The 22,159-nt window shown below is 28.4% G+C and overlaps 3 protein-coding genes and 2 non-coding genes across 6 annotated transcripts in view; 3 read left to right on the forward strand and 2 right to left on the reverse strand.

Annotated features, from left to right (window-relative positions):
• Mlc1 (Myosin light chain alkali) overlaps positions 1-5,902 on the reverse strand; it is a 105,050-nt gene extending 99,148 nt beyond the window's left edge. The window contains exon 1 of the mRNA XM_067288495.1: positions 5,898-5,902. The gene's annotated coding sequence lies outside the window, so the exon portion shown is untranslated. The remainder of the gene's footprint in view (positions 1-5,897) is intronic.
• TRNAS-AGA (transfer RNA serine (anticodon AGA)) lies at positions 2,079-2,160 on the reverse strand. Its single transcript has one exon. It is a non-coding gene; the product is annotated as a tRNA-Ser (tRNA).
• Positions 3,684-11,946, forward strand: LOC136990125 (uncharacterized). Of its 2 annotated transcripts, XM_067288498.1 has the most exons (5): positions 3,684-3,702; positions 8,752-8,968; positions 9,799-9,909; positions 9,985-10,102; positions 11,647-11,946. In XM_067288498.1, the coding sequence occupies exons 2-5, from the start codon at positions 8,878-8,880 to the stop codon at positions 11,720-11,722; spliced, it is 396 nt and encodes a 131-aa protein (XP_067144599.1). In that variant the 5' UTR covers positions 3,684-3,702; positions 8,752-8,877; the 3' UTR covers positions 11,723-11,946. The 2 variants fall into 2 exon arrangements, with proteins under 2 accessions (XP_067144599.1, XP_067144597.1); XM_067288496.1 differs by lacking the exon at positions 3,684-3,702 and having other exon boundaries at positions 9,796-9,909.
• Positions 8,089-8,161, forward strand: TRNAR-UCG (transfer RNA arginine (anticodon UCG)). Its single transcript has one exon. It is a non-coding gene; the product is annotated as a tRNA-Arg (tRNA).
• A 5,930-nt stretch (positions 11,947-17,876) lies between the features above and the next one.
• LOC136990126 (uncharacterized) lies at positions 17,877-19,043 on the forward strand. The gene is made up of 5 exons (XM_067288499.1): positions 17,877-18,016; positions 18,096-18,166; positions 18,593-18,700; positions 18,778-18,807; positions 18,895-19,043. The coding sequence occupies exons 1-5, from the start codon at positions 17,926-17,928 to the stop codon at positions 18,985-18,987; spliced, it is 393 nt and encodes a 130-aa protein (XP_067144600.1). The 5' UTR covers positions 17,877-17,925; the 3' UTR covers positions 18,988-19,043.
• The last annotated feature ends 3,116 nt before the right edge of the window (positions 19,044-22,159 follow it).

The following is a 22,159-nucleotide window of genomic DNA, read 5'->3' on the forward strand; positions in this document are numbered from 1 at the left end:
CGATTGCTTCAATTAAAAAAATATGAATAGAAATAAATAACGCAATAAAGCAAGATTGTTAAAAGGTAATTTACAATTTTAAGCCTCTTTGCCTTGAAAAAATGTGAGTGGTTTAATGATATTAGACAATTTGAACATGGCACATACTTGGATAAAATTGTGAAAAACTTGGAATGCTGGAGTCTCTGTCAGAAATATTGTTAATAAGTTTAAATTCATTGGCAAAGTAGAAACGAAGACAGAAAGAAGAAAAAGGAAAACAAATTCGCCCCAGAGTAGAGTGATCAAGAAGAAATTGAGAAATAATGCTGTTATAAGTGCAGTTAAAACAGGCAATGAATTGGAAATATCAGATAATGACAGCGTTAAATCTCAGACTGTTCAAAATAGATAGCATGAGTCTGGTTATCGTGATAGATTTGCTTGGAAAAAAATCGTGGATAAGCAAACAAGACAATAAAAAATGACGTGCATGGGCTAAAAAGTATCTCGAGAGTGACTAAAGACTGTACTGTAGTTAGTAACTCAGTAGGACAGTCTGAGCAGGATGACGAGAAAGAAACGGTATTGTGTGAAAATCTTTTTACAATATATCAGCCATTAAATTAGGATTAGAAAAAATTTTTGTCTTCCAACATGACAACAATCCGGAGTGTACAACTAAGGTAGTGAAAAAAATATTTGAAATCTCAGGACGTTATCACTTTGGATTGATGTGGATCTAAATCCCATTAAACATCCACAGGAATAAATAATAATAAAAAATTAGCCAATAGATATCCAAAAAAGCAAAGACGAGTTGAAACAGATGATAGAATTGGTATGGAATAAAATTGATCGTTAAGTCTGTGAAAAACTTGTTACAAGAATGCCTTGTCATTGAAAAACAATTTTTAAACAAAAAGGAGGGTCTACAAAATACTAAATAGTTTCAATATGACAAAATTATATGTTTGTCACCTTGCCAATAATTTTCTGGCATAATTTTCAATAGTATTTTGTTTTGTGATTTTTTTTTTTAAATTTGTATTTATTTTAAAATAAAAATAAATAAATATATACAGACATATAATATGGTTTCTAGTATACAATAAATATGTTTTAGAAACTTTTAAGTAATGGCGTGCCAACAATATTTTGTTGACTGTATATGTGCGAGTGTGCCCCATACATGTATACTGTACACAATATATCCAGTTTCCATAAACATTGAAATATATGGTCTAGAAATAGTTTTGGACGTTCGTATAATTATTTTTGTATTGACTTTACACGTTGACTGCCGCACCAAAAAATCCGGCAACGAGTTGCTTAACTTTCCCGGAAACATTTGGTGGCGTCAAATTTTTATTTTTAATTATTATAAAATAGCAAAAAAATTTAATTTTGAGGGTAGAGATGAGTTTTATAAAAAAAAAAAAAAAAAAAAAAAAAAAAAAATGTAAATACTAATAACGAGTAAAATCGTCATTAAGTCCAACTCTACTAGGAATATGTCAACCTTCCTTTATCTCCCCACTCTCTCGACCTTTAACCACCAAAATATAATAGCATCAATCTCCTGTATTAGGAGATTGATGCTATTAAATGATAGTGTATTAGGAAAAATTTTCGAAATTTTCGAGAAAAAGCACAGGATTAAGCTTCAAAGAGGGTAAACAAAATCGTGCCTTCCCCATACACACATACGCTAACATCCATACCTACAGAAACCCCCGAATTTTTTGAATTTCTCAACTTTTTAAGGTCCCTTCAGTCCGAGAATGTAAAAATCTTGGAGGAGGGGGTTCATTTTTACACCGATCGCCATACGTTTGAAGCTATATAACAACCAGGAAAGTAAAATGATTTGAAATATTTTTAAATTTTATTTTTTTAAATTAATTGATCTTTAAATTTCAAAAATGGGAAGAAAATGTTAACGAAACACGCGCTCTTGATTCAAATAAACAGGAGGCGGCATCATCGAGTTCGAATTACCGAGAGTCTGTTGCATTTATGAAATTTGTGATATTAAAATATGAGTGAAAGATAGCAGCAAAATAAATACAATAAAAATAAAAAAAATTACTATATCACGCAGTCGACAGGATTCGAACCTGTGCGGGAAGATCCCAACGGATTTCTAGTCCGTCGCCTTAACCACTCGGCCACGACTGCACGTCACAAAACTTTCTAAAATCCTTTTACATCATTTAACGTACGATCACCGCTCAAATATATTTTCGCGTATTTTGTCAATAAGGTTGTCTCTTATATTCGGTTGTAACTGTAAAAATAATAACAAGCCTATTGGCATCAAATCGCTCCCTACTGATAGCATGAGAGTGTTCAGCTTGGGTAAGCGAGGTGAAAATCCCTGTAAAAGATAGAATGGTGATAAATGAGTATACTTTGCTAAGCTGCAATCTAAGGCCAGTTATATGTAAGTGAACATTATTTATAAGTTGTAGGACGAGTCTTCTTAAGATCGAAATTAAAGTAGCATTAGCACGTTTAACTAACGAATTGTGATGTGTATAAAGGTGTAAGGCATGCATAATTCCGTATTTGCGGAAGGTGTAGAGTACCCGTTTTGATGTAAAGGCAGATAGGTCCATTATTAGAAATGTATATAGCTGGTGGCCCGAAATGATAAATGATATCTGTTTCTAATGGCTGAATTATGGTATCTGCTGATATTGTGGGAGTTACTCGAGCAATAAATCTTATTGCATGATTGTTAGGGACGATTAGATTTTTATTACCTAAATCAATAGCCTAAAGGTTAGTTCACACTGAAAACGAATGAGAAAAGCAAAAAGCGATTGAAAATTTTAAGCAGCCAATCATTTGCAAGCAAGATTAGTCATTTGTCTGACGTGTTATTCGCTGTGTTTGCTTTCTCTAGCGAATCGCGCTCAGAGTAAACTAAGCTTAACAGGCAATGATACTACTTGATCAGCAGAGATTACTTCCAAAAGAACATGTGAAATGGGCTAGTAAAAGAAATGGCGATGTCGATTCACAGGTTGAGAAGAGTGACATGAACAAACATATCTTTTTAAGCATTTGTGAAGTTTTTCCACCAGTAATATTCACGAATACGTTTAATAGTAGTTTTTCTTTGCATCACAATGAGCATCATCACGTTGACAACTTCAAAACTTTTATTTGATGTGATGCCGGTATAACAATGCACTTGCAAATAGTAGTGGTGTGGAAACGGTACGAAGTAAACAATTATCTTCCATCAGAAAGACTTTCTGGAGCTGTCATAAGTGATTACTTGTTGATTCTTGAGATAATTTGGCCTTGATTTGGGTACAATAGGGATTAGAGTTTTGTCAGATGAACACACAATTGCTGCATAAATAGGATAAGTGTCAGTCTGAGCAGGATAACGACAAAGATAATCTGTTACATTGTTTGCAGTTCCTTCATGATGCTATATACAGTGAAGTCATATTCCGATAAATTAATTACAAGAGATGCAAATTTATCATCAGTTTTTCATTTCGTAAGTAGCCTATGTAAAATTAGCAGCTACTGGACTAATTCAGTAAATAATGATCGGTCAATTAATTTAGAAGAAACAGATTCATTCTATGAAGATTGAAAATATGATTATTTTGTTTGACTTATTTTCCGCCACTGCAGATAGACGTAACCTCCAATGGAGTCGACCGGAATGGATGAAGAATGAAAAAAAAAACGCTACCTGTAGTATTTACAAAAAATCATGAAAATAACTAGATTTAAACTCAGATTTTTCAGGACAATAAGCTGATATTTTAATGCTTCTCTAAATAATTCATTGTTTTATTAGTAAAGACGAGATTCTAGTTCATTAAGACTAGCTTAGAGTTGGCCAGAATAAGCAATGGATGAGAAACGATTCAACGATCTTTAGAATTATTTATGAAAAATTGGAGGTTCCAAATTGAATCTAGATCTTTCGGATAGAAACTTTCTTGGAGGAACTATGCCAATCTAAGTTAATTTTATTAGAAAAAATAGGTTACGCATTCCCACACACAATTTGAACGACACACAATAGTATGCATTCCTTACTTTGCACAGACTACATTAAATTTTTGTGAGTTTTAAATAAAATAAAAGGCTTTAAATAAAAAAAAACAAGTAATTTATAAATATTTGTGAACGTATTTAATATGCCAATAGCAGTCTTTAATAAAAAAAAAATTATTACAAAATATACACAAGATTAATTGGAATAATTGTATTTATTCTAAGATAAATACAATTATTAAAGCTAAGATAAAATTAAATGTAGGTTAAACAATGTTAAAGTTATTGCATCAATGTTTATGTTTAATACTGTAAATCTTTAAGTTGCTAGATAAGAAACAACTGATCGATATTAAAGATAAAATTGAGATATTAATTAAATTGTTTACATCACGATTATCGAATTGTTCTACTTTGCTCATTCATACTTATTAAAATTCTTTAATAATATGCGTCATAAATATATAGCAATCAGTATAATATGCCAAATAGGCCTATTGTTAGTATGATTTGGAAATCCCTCGTAGGATATATTTGCTTCGTGAAATATTCTAATGTTTACTGTTATACCTAAATTAAGTTCAACAAAAATATGACTAAATATATTTCTACTTTTTATTATTTCAGTACTTCTTTATGAACTTAACGTTTCGGGTGCGTGAGAAGGTAAACGTCATTCCAACAAGACAGCTGATAACAGAGAGTTGGTAATAATGCTATTATCTTGCATCAATGTATTAAAAAGGAAGGGAAGAAACAAGAAAAAAACAACAATGGAGAATTACTTACCGTTATTCTCTAGAAATTATCACATCTACAGACTCCAAAAGTACTATGGAGTAGGAGTGTTGGTGAATTAGATGAGAAACAACGAATGAAAAGTAATGACGGCAAGAAAACTGTGCGGAATGTGTATGGTTAAAAAAAAGAACACAGGAAAAAATGATTTTATTAGCGAGGTTGAGGCCGAAGTTTTTAACGCGAAAACGTGTACGTCAGACGTTCGGCGCCGCTTTCCTGTAAATCTAGAAGTTTGACAATGGCGTTTGGAAAGTCATTGGAATCATGCTCGACATTCCAAACGCCATTGTCAAACTTCTAGGCGTACAGGAAAGCGGCGCCAAACGTCCGACGTACACGTTTTCGCGTTTAAAACTTCGGCCTCAACCTCGCTATTATGGAAATAGAAAAAACGGTTGGTATATTGAAATATTGTGAAAGAGTATCAAAAAAGTGTTTGTGCTTCGTTTGGCTTGTTTGAAAGAAAGCTCACTGAGAAGGGAAATAGTGTAATTTCTGAAATGCATCTGGCTAAAATAAAGTTGTGATTGGCTAGAATGTTTGGAGTCTGTGGATGTAATAATTCCTACATAATAACGGTGTTTGAACCGGTTACATATTGATCCATATCATGTTTTTGGATAAAGTTTAAAATTAACCGATTATTTCTGTCGTACTTATTTGTTTTTTTAAGATTTAAATTTGATCTCCCAGTTTTTTGGAAAAAAAGAGATCCAAAATTAGATCTTCCACGAGGTATATAAAAAGCTAATTACGATACTGGTTGCATCTGCTATCTTTGTTGCCGCCGTCTTGGATTTTCCATCTCTTTAAGTTAGTAAATCCGCCTTCTGTTTGGTGGTACATTTCTTCGCTAGCAAAAAAAAAAAAAAAAAAAAAAAAAAAATTCAACATGATTACGCTAAACTGAAACATTAGCCAGATACAACGTCACTAATGACGTAAAATTCATTTTACTTTTTGTATTTTGCTAGCGAATCGGGCTCAGTATGAACTAATCTTAACACTGTCGTATTAGCATTTTTAGTTAATGTTACCTATGGTTCCAAAATGGCGGCTCGTCTCTGATTCCAGCAAACAGAAAAAAGGAAACTGTGGGGACGCACGTTCTAACCTAACCTAACCTAACCTATTCTAATAAATTACCATAATTATTACCAACAAAATTATTAGAATAGGTTAGGTTAGATTGTGCATTCCCACTGTTTCCTTTCTTCTGTTTGCTGGAATGAGAGACGAGCCGCCATTTTGGAACCATAGGTAACATTAACCGCATTTTTAAACACTTCTTATTTAACTTGCTTTGTATCGTCCTTCAAATCTTACAACTCAAATTTTTTCCACTTCTAATGAAGATAGAAGTCTGAAGCTTTGAGGATATAAGTTACTCATGGTTAGTATTCTAAGGTTGGTTAAAATACATTGCCATGGGACTTAGGTAGTGCTGCACGATTTCATCTATACAAAATTTCCCTACAAAAGTTTAAGTTTGTTAAGTTAATTCAATGTAGAGAACTTTTATAGTTTCAACTCATAATCCAAGATTATTGAACATTATTAAAGTAGATTATATTTAAAGTAAACAAATAAATAGAAGAAAATATCATCCAATTCTTGCGTCACAATATATAAATACAGTTATATATTTCTGTAGATACCTTTTTTTTAAAGAATAAATTAAACTTCAGATTATAAAACATGTAGTTATAAAATTTATAGCTTTTATTTTCTTGGTGATTCGTTTAACTTTGTTTTTCTTGGTTCTATTTATATAACTTGACTAAATTGACGTTTCTATCAATATTCTTATCCTATTTCATATTATATATTTATTTAAAGCGTCGCTTCGATATTTTCTTTCTGCAATAAAAATCCTAAAGCAATTTTCTCTCGTTGTTTATGACACAGAAAATGTCAAATTTTCTACCATTTTATAATATAAATCATAATTTAGTGAGATTTTTAGTTATAGTTTGATGTCTCTTCTCTTAAACATATCTCAATTATTTCAATTTTTCCAAAAAAAAAGAAAGTAAATAAATAAATTTTTACTATAAATTTTTAAGGTTAATGTAACCCTTGGTGCCAAGATGGCGGCTCGTCTCTGATTCCAGCAAGGAAACAGTGGGACGCACGTTCTAACCTAACCTATTCTAATAACTTACCATAATTATTAGCAACAAAAGTATTAGAATAGGTTAGGTTAGGTTAGAACGTGCGTCCCACTGTTTCCTTGCTGGAATCAGAAACGAGCCTCCATCTTGTCACCAAGGGTTACATTAACCATTTTTAATAATTCTCTTCTTAGCTAAATCACTAAAATTATTTGATCATAAATATCAACTTTATTTTATTAAATTTTTAATTATTTATAATTAATTAATTAATTAAACAAATTTTGATTTTTTTTTTCTATTTTATATATGACTTTTAATTAGAGAAATTGAATTTATTAAATTCGGTAAAAATTACAGAAATATTTAGTTATTAGATAATAGATTTACAATCGTCGCTACTATTTATAAAATTTATATTATATACTAATAATAATATTATTATAAAAAAAAGGCATCTATAACATAAAAAAACAGGAAGTGATATTTTAGGAAAGTATTTTTATAAACAAGTTTCGTTTCGAATTTAAATTTTTGAATATATATATATGTATTAAGAGAAAACTTTTAAAAAGGAAGGTTTTAAATCTTGTTGTTTTCCTCAGAGGAGAGGAAAAAAAAAATGGGGGAAGTTTTTATTATTATTTTTTTTTTTTTTTACAAAGTTTAGAAAATAATATTATATACTTGTAAATCGAAAATCTCAAAATCTTGATTACATTATCGGATACGCTATGAATGGAAGAAGAAAATATAAATCTTATTTGGTGTTTGTACAGAGTGATTTTATGCACGATTTAAATCCAATAAGCAAAAAAGGTGAAAGACAATCAGCTTAAACGACGTAATGCGAAAGCTTACGTTAATCCTTTATTCGAGACAATACTAAAATTCTTTTTATTTCTTCATTTTTTTAATATTATTATTATTATTTTTATTTTTATTATTATTATTTTTTTTCATATATGCACGTAGGCGATTAGAAAACGAAAGTAATATAATTTTTTAAAATAATAACGTTATGGGTTATATATAACTTATTTTAAGTTTTAAAAAAGAGTATAAAAGATTACTATAAATTTGGATTTTCAAATCTAGGGTCTTTTTTTTTTTACCAATAAAACTTTTTAATAACTATAACTGTGAAGGTGTAACGTTCGTCGTCTGCGTGGCCTAATGGATAAGGCGTCTGACTTCGAATCAGAAGATTGCAGGTTCGAATCCTGTCGCAGACGTAATATTTTTATTTTTTTAATTTATTCTTACTTAATTATACAAAATTCTTAATATTTTATTTCGTTTCTCGTATATTTTGAGTCTTAACTTTGCGTAATTTGTTTAAAATGTTAAGAAATTTTATTGTTTTTTTTTTCTTTCCTTCTTTTTTACTATTTCGTTTTTAACTGGAGAGCCCCTGGTAGGTTTCTTCTCTGTCGTACATTTATGTAAGGCCGAATAAACAATTCTTACGTTTATTTAATATTATCTAAGATTTATACCACATAAAATTCTCTTATTATGTAATAAATCAACACTTTAACAAGTTATATACGTTATAAAATATATATAAAATAATTTACATCCCTGTCGAGTTATTTACATTGTGTTAAACAATATATATAATTATATATATATTAATTAGAATTTTAAATTCGATTTTAAAGTAATTTTTAAACTTAAAAAATAAATAAATAAAATTTAATTTTAAAGTTTAAAAATTCTAAAATATAATAATAATAATAATAATAAAAGAATATTTAATTGGCTAAATATACTATAATATAAATGACAAATATAAGCTATTGACGTATTTTAAATAAAAAAGAAATCGACCAATGATATGAGAAGCATCGGTGTCGGTCTCATGGCAACGAATAAGGGGCGGAGCTGTATTTGAATTCAAAATAAGGAGAAATTTGATGATTTTTGAAGACATTTCGTGGAAGGGAAGATGTCTTTCATGGTTTACGGGATGTATGCCTCCATTCTCATCTTTTTAGCCTTTAGAACAGTTTTGTGTGGTCCAGCAACATGGACACCAGGTATTATATTTTCTGTATTTTATTTACTCGACAATAATTTTGTCTAATTTAAATTTTTCTGTACTAAAAGTTTGAAAAATTCCCATAGAAAAATCTCATCTCAGTTTTCATAAGCCACAAAAATGTTTTATAATTTTATAAAAATTAATCACGTAATATTTTATATATTAACTGTAAAAACAGAAGCGTAATATATTTTAATTTTTAAAAATAAATTCAAAAGTTTTTTTTTAATATAGTTTAATAATTAATTAAAATTCGGAAAGTATACGCCATCTCGTGGTTGATATACAAATTATTTTCTAGTTTCACCGAAAGAAAAGTAATTAAATAAGTAAAATATCTAAATACTTACGTATTAATAATTATAATAAATTTAATCACGTATTTTTAGTATATTTACAATTGTATAAATATCTTTTGAATGGACGTAAATTTTTCTGTATTTATAATAGAAATTATGCTTTTTAACATAATCTAAAATCAATAAAGTAAAATGTGCTAGCGTGGTATTCATACGGAAATTTTACGATTGAATAAAGTATTCATGTAATAAATTGTCCGTTAAATTTGCGTGATTTCATGATAAAGTTACACTGTGAATAATTAAACGTAAAATAACCGCTAATTGCTTAATTTAGAAAGATGTAAGTTATTCAACCAATTAAATATGTAAGTTATATATATATAAATACACATTATTAAAAACTAAATTACCAGATAGGGGGAAAAAAGTATATTAATTAATTTCTGAAAAATTACAGAAATTTTCTATTTTATTTATATTATATTTCTAAAAATAAAAATTAATTATGCATATTTTTCAGAAGGTTTCTTTAGAATTCGACCTTGGGAAGATAATAATAAATTTAGCGTTACTAAAGGCCAGATAAATATTTTATGCGCACTTTTCGGTGACAAAATCGAAGAATGTCGCCAAAGTAAGTATTTATAAATTGTTATTTTTACAAAATAATATTTAAAAAATACTTTTATATATATATATATATATTTAGACTCGAAAATATATCCTGAAGATATATTGGATATTGATGAATTAGGTAAAAGGGAGAAGATGCGAGGAGTTGATTTACCAATTATTCCTTGCGAAGGAAGCAGTCCCTTTTGTAAATTGTAAGTTATTGTTATTATTATTATATATTTTATAATGTTAAATTCAATATAATATTTAAGATAATGATGCAGTTTCTCTTTAATCTATTACTTTTTATCCATTTTGAAATTTAGTAACGAGCATTCTGCATGTCCGAAAGTAGAAAATGGAAGTTATATTATCTATAATGTTCGAATAATAAATATATATTTTTTAATGTTTCTTAATGCTTTTATAGTCTAGGAAATATAAAATATGAATATAAAAATTTCTGATAATATTATTCTTTTCATCATATCTACTTAATAAAGAAATAATAATAATAATAATATATAATTGAATCATAATATAAACAGTAATTTTAATATATAAACTAAATTAATATTTGTTTTAATACGTATTTTTTTTATATGATTGTTTTTATTACGTTAAAATTTATGTAATTAAATAAATAACTGGAGTATTTAATCATTATAAATAATAAAAGGATTAGTTTACTATTATTAACAGTATTTGTAAAATAATGATTTAAAATATGGAAATAAAAATAAAATTAATTATTTTACGATTATTTGAAAAAAAAACAACTGTCTTTTTAAAAGAAGATAAATCAATGGTGCTTATCGATGTTTAAAAACGTTGAATTTTCCTTATTAAAAAATAGAAAATCCGATATTTTAAAGAAAAAAAAAATTCTGTACGAAAATTTAAATATTCTTTTTAAATATTTTAAGTAAGATAATTAATTCTTTTTAGATTTTTAATTTATTTAAGACAATGTATAATTCGAACTGTTAGTTCTTATGTCATATAATACGACTTTAATATAAATTTTATTATTTTTTTTATTAATGTTATCATTTTAATAATCATATCAAATATAATATTTATCGATTATTGGAAAAGTTTTTACACATTTTAAATCCGATCGATAATGACTCCGACGCTATTACTTCGGTACAAAAAAGTTTCGAATTCGATCGATACAAAACTAAATCTTTTTTCCAATAAAATTCTACAAAAGAAAAGTGATAAGAAAAAGAAATAAGAAATAATTCCGAGTTATTTCGAGTTAGAAAATATACATCAGGTAGCAAATATTACTGTACAACTTTCATTTTTATCAATAATTTTCTCCCGAACACGGCTACCATACATCGTTTATGACCTCGGCCGTCACATAAAATCTCACCCGAGTAATAAAATACACCATTCCTGAACCTTAACAATTGATTATCTTCCTCCTTTCCTATAAAACTATCTAATATGACTGATAACGACCCTTGGATAAAAATTACGACGGTATTTTCGTTACGAAAGTATATCCGACACCGTAATAATGGAAGTTTACCTGTCGTTGACAATGATATCTTGAATGTATTTTGCTCAGATTTATATATATATATATACATATATACTTTTTTTTCCTTACACTAAATATCTATTGATTAGAAGATTTTCTTTTAATCAATTAATTTGTATTATCCTAATATATTTATTTTATTATTTTTGAATTTAAAATTTTTATAAAATACATTATTAATTAATTAAATTATTATTTTAGGTCTCTCGCATCTGATTCTTCGCGAGCAAATATGGAGAAGAAGCAACAGCGAGATAACTTTTATAGTGGATGGTAATTGCTCTTGAACCTCAATGTAACATCATTATTTCTTTTTTTTTTTTTTTTTTTTCATTTTCGGCCGAACGTTAAATCCGACTGATACATTAATTATGATTAGAAGGAAAGATTAATAATACAATTTTTTGTAGCTGTCTGGCTATATAGTATATCACGTATGTCACTGTAAAGTGGAGAACGGTTTTAAATTCGAAAGAATAAAAATACAACTTTAGAATCTGCTATATTGTTTTGCTAATTAGTTTTCTCGTGTTGACTATAAACACTTCGGAAGATTCGGCTTTAATTTTGATTACATTTGTCGGGCATTACTTACAATTGCATAATAGCCAGACATGAAGATTTTCATTTTAAATAATAAACGTCAAATTAAATTTAAAAGCTTAAACATATTTGAATAAAATAATTAATTAGATAATAAATTAAAATATTTATAGTCTTATTCGGTTCTATATAACAAACAGAATATTTAATTTTTTTTCTTTATATATTTCTTTTTTTAATTTATAATACTGGATAATTTTTGTATAAATCGCAATCAATATACAACTTCCAACAGAACTATTCTACACATAATTCTACAATTAATAGAATATTAAATAATATTAATAATAATAACAAAGTTAACTCGAATATATGAATTTATCAATAATATTTCTGGAAATTTTAAATGTTAATGGGTAAATAGAGCAAATAAAAATATTTTAAAATTAATTTCTTATTATAAAAACATGTAAACTGTTATTAAGAAACAGGAAAATATAAGTCTTAAAATATGGGACATAAATTATTGATTTATTCCTGTGATTTTTAAAACAAAATTTATCTTGAATTTTAATATCTGTTGTTATTATCCTTATATGAGTGTGATTTACGTTAAATTTCTCATATTTTGATTGCTACCTGGAGCCAAATTTAAGCGTTTTTTTTTAAATTAATTTTAAATGATTTTACATGATTATAAATCTAAAAATTATTATTTGAAATATTTTTTTTTTAATATATTATATTAACATATACATCAAAGAACAATTAACATGACATTACTTTTTTTCTGACGTAGAAATGGGTTTTGAAATTTTGCCAATTTAAAGGAATGTTTTTGTACCTAACTATACTTTTTATAACTGTCTACTAAAAATAATGCTAATATATATTCTGTTAATATAGATATAAATATATAATTATTTTGTGTTTCCATCATTATTAATTTTAATTTATTTCGGAAATGAAAAATCTAAGTGTAGAGTTTAAGAGATTTTCTTATTTTTATTAAGAATTTATAGATTCGATATGATTGAAATGTAATCAGATATGTAAAAACAATAAAATACAATCGAGAACGCTAATAAATATCAGTAGAATATAACGGTACAACACAGGAAAAAATAACAATTTTAAAATAATTTTCCACAAAATTCGGATCTTTCTTCATTTTCTTCAAGGAAAATGAAGAAAGATCCGAATCTCTCTGCTCTAAAAGCACTAAGAAAGAGTCGAGAATACATAAGAAAATATCAAACTAGCTGATTTAATGCCCAAATGCATTAATAATATAAGGAAAATGGTATAAAACTAAGAAGTTAAATCATTTCTAAAGAGAATGAATCCAAGGCAAGATCTAGAAATGAGTAAAGATAGATAAATAAATTAAGAATAAAACTAAATAAAACAAAATAAAATTCATAAATACAATGGTTAATAAATAAGGTGAAATGAAATTATTCAGAAAAATTATTTATTTATACACTAAATATACATTCGAAACAGCTATAATTATTATATAAAAGTTAATTTTGTCGAATTTGATTTGTTAATTAACTTCTTCATATTTGATATAAATAAACAATTTGATAAAGCAGAGGATGGAATAAGAATTGGAAATTGTGTAATCCACTCAATACAATATGCAGATGATATTGTTTTACTTTCAAATACAAAAATTGGTCTACAGAGTATGTATATTTCAATATATTGTAATATTTTTAGAATTGAAATAAGCCTTATACTAATGTAATAATAATAATAATAATAATAATAATAGAGATAATTTTCTCAGCTCGATTTAGATGGCAGAATTAAATACCCCTTTCATTAATTTTTGGTAATTTAAATTCATTAGAATAACTTTTTAGAATAATTTCTTGTTGCTGTTTATTAGAGATTATTCACAATGGAAAAATAATATAAAATTTAAAACATTGTTTATCTGCTTTTCTATTAAGAAATAACTCATTTCTGTACCTATTTACGACAACCCTGGTAAACGTAATGGAATATACATTTTGATAAATTGCACAAATTATCAATGTGACTTCAAAATTGAATTGTATTTATAATTGCTCGAGTAACATTCAAGTGAAGCAATGATAATGCAGTAGACTTATGTTATCATCATCTATCAGTAAGTACTCGTACTACCATTACAACCCTGCAGGAATTCTATAATTTAGTATACACTTAACTCTGTTTATAGGAAACTCGTTAACCATTTTTACTTTCTCGGTTCTGTTATATATAACGAAGGGAAATTATGGCGATCGGTCAAAAAATGACCCCTCTCCTCAAAGATTTTTATATTTTTGAACTCAGGACACCTTGAAACGTTGAGAAATGCAAAAATATTCAGGGTTTTTTTCTGTATGTATGGATACTAGTCTGTGGGTCACGATTTTGTTTACCTTTTTGAAGCTTAATAACTCTTGTGATTTTTGTCGAAAATTTCTGAAATTTTGCAAGGATGTTTGTGTTTTAGGGGGATTGATACTGCTAAATTTTGGCGATTAAAGGTCGAGGGAGTGGGGAGATAAAGGAAGTCGTGTGTATCTTCAGTAGAGTTAGACTTAATGACGATTTTAATCGTTATTAACATTTAAATTTTTTTTATATAACCGATTCCTACTCTCAAAATTAAGGTTTCATTCATTTTATAACAGTTAAAATATAAAAAGTTTTTAATAATAAAATATGACAACAGATGGCGCCGCTAGATGTTGCCGGGAAAGCTGAGTAACTCGTTACTGGATTTTTTAGTCCTGAGTGTATACTACGTGCTGTACATTAGGGTTTAGTAATTCCGGGTCATAATTGTTTCAGAAGTTTCAGACTTGAAACTATTAGGAATCGTTCCATACCGAATGTTGAAACAGTCCTGTACTTTTATGAATACAGCTTTTTGCTGAATAGTGTACCGGATTTCAGCTTGAACTAAATGAAATAGAAAAAGCCTTTACAGTCAGCAGAATCTTGGTATTGCTTTCTGTGCGGAGAAGAATACGAAAAGGACATGATCCACCGTTTGAACTGTAAAAAATAGGTTCACGAAGAATGTGAAGAATTGTTTAAGAGAAATTGCCAATATTTCCCGTATATTACAAGCAATTATTTATTGTGACATCGTCACAATGCCGGGGCTGCGAATTTTAATCATATTCTTAATTTATTTAATTAATATGTTCTCCATTTCAAATTAGTAATGGCTTGCCCCTGTACATCATACTATTCCTGATAACAACGGAGTCGTGTCGGTCATCTAAGTGACTCTATTGAGGGGAAAATTTTTGAATTGAATTTATGTAACTTTCGGTTTAGATCGGAAGTTTGTATGTAGTTAATCGGGGCCTCCTTCTGTCCCTAAGCTTTTATATCTGGTTTCTACTTTATCTATATGACACCGTTCTCGAGATCAAGAAAGGACAGACAGTAATTCAATGTTATTTTATCTAACTTTGAATTAAACTATCCAATCATCTTATTTGTTGTCTACATAGACAGAGCTAAAGGTTTTGATTCTGTTACACCGAACATCCCACTCGAAGAATTATCCTGTAAATTTGAAATAAATAATTTAACTTTATATCTTGGTTTAATAATTTCTGCATAATACGCTCTTACAAAATGAAAGTCTTGACTTACACTTTCGGCATTTCTCCCCACTATTAGGTATTCTCCAAGCTTCTATTCTTAGTAATTTATTCTTCATCGCATACATTAATAAATCACTTTCTCTTTTAACTTCTTTTGTCAACGCCTACGTGGATGATATCAAGATGGCTAATTCCTGCCAAATAAAATTACAAGATGACATAAACAAATTAAATGAATATTTTAAAACTTTAAACCTTTTAATAAACACTAATAAAACTAAAGTCGTGTAGGAATTTCTCCTAGCATTAACTTACAACCAAATAATCAGAATTTACAACTTGTCCAAGATGTTTATGATCTAGGAATAGTATTGATCCTAAGCTCATTTTTAACCTGCATATTAATTAACAATTTAATTAAAAAAATCTCTATCCAACGAAAAATGTTATGACACAATTTTAAAACAGTTTCAGCCAGTATTTTTGGTTAAAATTGTTCAATATTTCTCACTAATAAATGAGAAACATTGAACAATTTTAACCAAATATTGAACAGAAAGTTTTAATGTATTGTTAATATCTGTGGTTATTCGAAATAAATGTGCGATTTAATTATAACAATTGTGAAATTTAACACATCATTGTTTCTGATGTGAGATATTGTTCATTGTTTTAGAATGTTTAGTTTAAATTAAACATTACTACGTTAAAGGTGAACGTTAAGTGGTGTTGATATAAATTTGTTTTTAATGCACATGATCATATGCACATCGGAAAACAAACGGAAGATTTTATACAGTTAATCAGGGCCTCCTGCCCCTGATCTTTCCATTTATGGTCTCGGATCTCATCTATCTAACTCCATTCTTGAGATTAAGGAAAGACAGACGAACAAACGACAGTGGAAATTTATAGGTCTATAATATAACTAGAGACAACGGCCTTATAAATTTAAAAATAAATAAATTAATTAAATCGATAATAATCAGTGAAAGCGGAATGTCTATTTTACAGGATAAATAAAAACTTTTTGATAGCATTCAATATCTCACGAGATGTCTTACTAGAAGATCTATAGAATGTCACACTCCAATAAACTTGAAAAGCATACCAAATTCTATATACACGGTATTCTACAGGCTTCTCTTTTAATAGTTGTGCGGCATTATTATTGAAGTATCTATTGATATAAAAGAAATAATCTGTGGTAATGACTATACCACAATTTTATCGCGGAATTATTAGAAATTCAGCGTTTCTGGAGACTAGGGCCGTCGAGAGCTCGTATAAGTGGCTAAGGTAGAGCATACCCTTTTGCCATTTTTACTTTCCCGGCTGTCATAACAGAGGGGCAGTATGGCAATCGGTCAAAAATGACCCCTCAAGATTCTTACATTTTTTGGACTCGGAACCTTGAAACGTTAAGAAAAGCAAAAGACTTCGGGTTTCTTTTCTGTATGTATGGATGTTAGTGTGTGGGGAGGACGTTTTTGTTCACCCTCGTTTAAGCTAGATTTTTGTCGAAAATTTCTGAAATTTTGCAGTGAGGTGTGTTTATTAGGGAGATTGATGCTATTAAATTTTAGTAATTAAAGGTTAAGGGGGTGGGAAGATAAAAGGCGTCGTGTGTATCTCCAGTAGGGTCGGAATTAATGACGATTTTACTAGCATTTACATCCATATCCACAAAATTAAACTTTTTGCCATTTATAACAGTAAAAAATATAAAAACGTTTTTAAAATAAAATATGGCAACAGATGGAGCCACTAAAATTTTACATGCTGCCGGGAAAGTTGAGCAACTCGTTGCTGGTTTATTTCTGATGTTTCGTAGCCTTTTATCTAACAAGATTTTACAAAGTTTTCAATTTAAAATACTTCAATGTGGCTGATCACCGTCAATGGTGTCTTATTAAGGAAATATTTCATTAAAAAGTACCACACGGGCCGAGTACTCGATAATATAATAGTAAAATACCTTATCAATGATGTAAAATTTTCTAAATAAAAAGATATGATGTTAGAAAAACGATTGAAAAATTACAAATATAGCAAAATAAATTAATAAGTAAACTACACGTGGCATTTATTACCAGGAAACATTTCCTTTTATAATACAAGAAATACGGAAAATATCTGGAAATATCTTTAAGCTCTTTAATTATTCTCCAATTAACGAATATGATAAGATTACTCTATGGAAGTAATTAGAGAATTAAATAATTTATAGGTCGATTTCCTTCCCATATTTGATATGAATTCTCTGGAAGGAAATATCATTTTATAGAGTCATAATAATTGTAAGCGACATTAAAAACCTCGTATATAAGATTAAATGAACATGAATACATTTGGATTGTTCACATTTTTCTCTATAATTTCTTTATTCGAATGTTCTTTTTTTACGTTAAATCCCAATAGTTGTGGTAAGTTATTATTATTATTTTAAACATAATTTCTTATGTAAATCATTTTAAACTAAATTATTAACAATAAAATTTTTAGCTTTATCCTACAATGAAATGAAAGATTTTACCGAATGTTTAAGAAACGAACTTTCTGCAAAGCCTGCATACGTAAGATTTCGAATTTATTCATTTAATTTTAAAGCTCTTATAAAGATTAATATATTGAAATAAATATAAAAAAAATTAATCGCAACTGTAAATAATTTTCATTATCATTAAAATTATTTTACCTATATCAAAACATACAAATGATACTTGGCGAACAATCCCTCTCATAGTATTATACTTTAATAGTAAGTAATATGAATTTACGTGTATAGTATTTTAGTATATCGACGGTTTTATATTTATGCTAGAGATGTAAGTCGATAAAACCGGCAAAAAATATTCCAAACTATCGAATAATGAGTGCAGAAAAACACGAATTTTATATGAAAGTTTGTTATTAGGAGGATCGATGCTATTAAAGGTCGATGGGGGTCGCGTGTCATTAGGTTTTAAGCAAGAGTTAATGTAACATTTTTCTTCTAATAGGCTTTTACACAATTATTGGATTGCATAGAAGAAAATCACAGAGAAGAGAGCGAAATATTTTTAATAAAATTTTATCTTTGCGAGAAAAGCGAGTTAATTACTAGAGAGGTATTAATTATATTTTATCTTTATTAATAACTGAAATATAAAATTTTATACTAGAATCAAATCTTTATGATTTTAAGATAACGCATTGCTTAAGAAGAGACGGAAATGTAAGTCGTAAATATAAATATATATACTTTTTAAATATCATTATGTTAAATGTTTATGATTTTTAATGAAAATTGATTTATTTTCAGCTTGAGAAAGTTCGAAATACTTTATCAGATTATCAACTGGAACTTTATGATTTTTCAACTGCGTGTTATCGAGCTATAACAGGAAAGAAATGAAAATTTTGCAAACATTCGAATTCAATGTTATTTGAATTAAGATTAATATTTTCTTTTATAAATAAATTTCAATTGTTTATGATGTTATGATTAAATTTAAATTTAATAAAATGTTATAATAATATGCTTGACTTGAAATTAAATACGTATTATAAAACGCATATCTAAAAGATCGTTAGGGTAAGATGTGTTTTAAATAGATCTTTTTACGATCTGAAAGCTTAATAATTTATTTCATCTCTTCAACCGAAACAATGGATATTCGATTCATCGTGTAACGATTACTTTAGTTCAATTAACCAAAGTTCAGGTAAACCTTGTATAAAGCGGTTTCGAAATAATGCGGTTCACAACTTGTACAACACGATTTCCATGTAAGATTTCATATTAAAATCATCCGTTTATCTTATTCAAAAACAATTGGAAATTTGTTTAGCACCATATAACGAACTACGAAACAATTGCAACAAAGCACTCAGTACCGAGCAGTCCATTGTAATCGACTTGTCGCAAACTAAACCAGCAGAATTCGAAGTGTCCAAAAAGTTTCAAATGACGAAAACATTTGGCCATTGTCAAATAAAGAATATCGGCGAAATGTTGTTTCGGAAGGTGATTATATAGGCCTACAATTCTTTATTTTACGAATTTTAATAAGCTTGTTTTTGTTATGTAATTCGTGTTTTGTTATATGTTACGTGAGTCTCACATAATGCGACATGCGACATTTTTGTGGAACGTAACTGTCGCGTTATACGAGAGTTAACTGTATTTAGATCGAAATCGCCCACTCAAAAGTTGCACAGTCAGCCTTAACATATTCTAGAAACCACTAAGCATTTGTGGAAGATTTACATCCAATTTTGGTATTGTAGAATGAGAAGCTGAAGTTCAATAGATGGATTGTTATTATTCGTATATGGCAACGCTCCACGGGGGAATTCTGCCGAGGAAGAATGCCTTCAGGGAGATCTTTTATGGGAAGTTGGTCTTTATTTGCGTGTTATTAACGTGAAGAAAGCTCGGAAAACTACACGTGGCCAGCCCGTTTGCGAGGCACGAATCCACAGCCAACTACCAGTGTTCCCAGTTGATCACTGGTAGAGCGTTTGGTTAATGTTGCCTATGGTTCCAAAATGGCGGCTCGTTTCTGATTCCAGCAAACAGAAGAAAGGAAACAGTGGGGATGCACGTTCTAACCTAACCTATTCTAATAATTTTGTTGGTAATAATTATGGTAATTTATTAGAATAGGTTACGTTAGGTTAGGTTAGAACGTGCGTCTCCACTGTTTCCTTTCTTCTATTTGCTGGAATCGGAGACGAGCCGTCATTTTGGAACTATAGGTAACATTAACCGAGCGTTTTAATGTCAGTGAGTTAGTAAGGTCAATAAGGTATGATGCAGATTAAATTTTAAAATTCAATCGAAGTACAGTAACGGACCAATTATCCAAATTCCAGAAATCCATAATTACCAGAAAACTGGATACTTTGGAATTTGGTAGGCTGTAGTACATCAGTAGTTCACCCCAAGGTCCTAGAATATAAGGTTAGCTCATACAGCCGATTTAGCCACTTCCTGCCAGATTCCGGATATACGTCATCCCTAGTCGATCCGTGGTCGAGCGACTGCTTCACCACAGTAAGCGAGGGAAGAAAATTTTGGAATTTCACTATTTTTGTTACTTTGTTCAGCGTTTTTAGACTCATAATCTTCGAAGGTAAATATATCTATCGTTATTACTATTATTAAACATAATTATGTCGATAAAAATTGTACGGAAGTAACAAATGTGTTCCTAGAACCGTTTGATAATCTGTTGTTGTCTTTACTCTTCGTTCTGTAGAAATTACAGAATATGGTTACGGATAAAATATATTTATTACTAAAATACTTAAAAATACTAAGAATAGTTTTCTGCATGTATAAAAATAGTATCTGCACGATGAAACGACGACTACAAATAATAAGCTGGCCCCGTAACAGGGTGGTGACACTTTTAAGATAATTCGAGGTGTAAAAAAGAAATATTGTTTATTATTAATTAATATAACTTTTTAAAATATGCATATTTACGTAAAATGCTTAGAAAATGCAAAATATAAAAATGTTTTATATATTTAGTATAAATTTATTGTAGTGTTATTTATTCGTATAATAATTTTTATGTAAGAAATGTTAATACTACTTTTTACCACTTCAGAATATTATATCTTGATTAGACTTATTTGGAAAAATAAAAAAATACCTAAATTTTATTATTATTTTTTTTAGATGCCAAGAGCAACATGTGCTGTTGCAACTTGTAATAAAAGCTATTGTAAAACAAAGTTATTAAACAGGAAAGTTAGTTATTTTACATTTCTTAAAGATCCAATAATAAGGAGAAAATGGATCCATAATTGTAAAAGAAAAGATAAATTTAATCCTGATTCTTGTCATGTTTGCTCTGATCATTTCACAGAAAATGATTTTGAGAGAAATTTAAAAGCCGAATTATTAGGTTTATTGGCAAGACCTAAACTAAAGAAAACTTCTTTACCGACAGTAAATTTAGGAAATATAGAAAATGAAAATATTAAGCAGTCAAATGAAAGAAAGAATCGTTTATTAAAAAAAAAGAAGAAAAAACCTGATAGAAAAACTTTTAGATGTAAATAAACAGGATAAACCAGAAGAATCTCTTAACAAATGTAACAATTGTAAAACTTTAGAAGATCTTAATTTTAAATTTAAACATGAAAATTCTATTTTAAAAATGAAGATTAAACATATTGAGATAAGAATGCAAGCAATCCAAAGAAATCTGAAATTGTTGAAAAGTAAAACTGTCATCATTCAAAAAGAACATGAAAAATTGAAAAAAAATAAAAAAGATTTTGTTATATCAATATTGAAAGGTACCTTTACAGAAACACAAATATATAATCTGCTGGAGAGAAAAAAGAAAATTAAATGGAAGAAAGAAGATATGAATTTGGCATTTACTTTGAGATATTTAAGCATAAGATCATATTTATACTTAAGAAATCAAATGAATATCCCGTTACCTGCAGTTTCGACACTTCGACGATGGGCTTCAAAAATAAATCTTTGTCAAGGCATATTAAATGATGTTATAAACATCATGAAAATTAAAGGCTTTGAACTTTCAAAAGAGGAAAACTTA

Source organism: Centruroides vittatus, unplaced genomic scaffold (assembly GCF_030686945.1).
Source record: "Centruroides vittatus isolate TY-2023 unplaced genomic scaffold, ASM3068694v2 scaffold_861, whole genome shotgun sequence".
NCBI lineage: Eukaryota > Metazoa > Arthropoda > Arachnida > Scorpiones > Buthidae > Centruroides > Centruroides vittatus.

Excerpts from the sequence above, each read along its gene's own strand:
- LOC136990126 (XM_067288499.1), top strand. The coding sequence starts at position 17,926 with ATGAACATGAATACATTTGGATTGTTCACATTTTTCTCTATAATTTCT. Across the intron at positions 18,167-18,592 it reads TTTCTGCAAAGCCTGCATAC|GCTTTTACACAATTATTGGA; the intron begins GTAAGATTTCGA and ends TTCTTCTAATAG. Across the intron at positions 18,808-18,894 it reads GCTTAAGAAGAGACGGAAAT|CTTGAGAAAGTTCGAAATAC; the intron begins GTAAGTCGTAAA and ends ATTTATTTTCAG.
- LOC136990125 (XM_067288496.1), top strand. The coding sequence starts at position 8,878 with ATGTCTTTCATGGTTTACGGGATGTATGCCTCCATTCTCATCTTTTTA. Across the intron at positions 8,969-9,795 it reads TCCAGCAACATGGACACCAG|AAGGTTTCTTTAGAATTCGA; the intron begins GTATTATATTTT and ends CATATTTTTCAG. Across the intron at positions 10,103-11,646 it reads AGCAGTCCCTTTTGTAAATT|GTCTCTCGCATCTGATTCTT; the intron begins GTAAGTTATTGT and ends TTATTATTTTAG.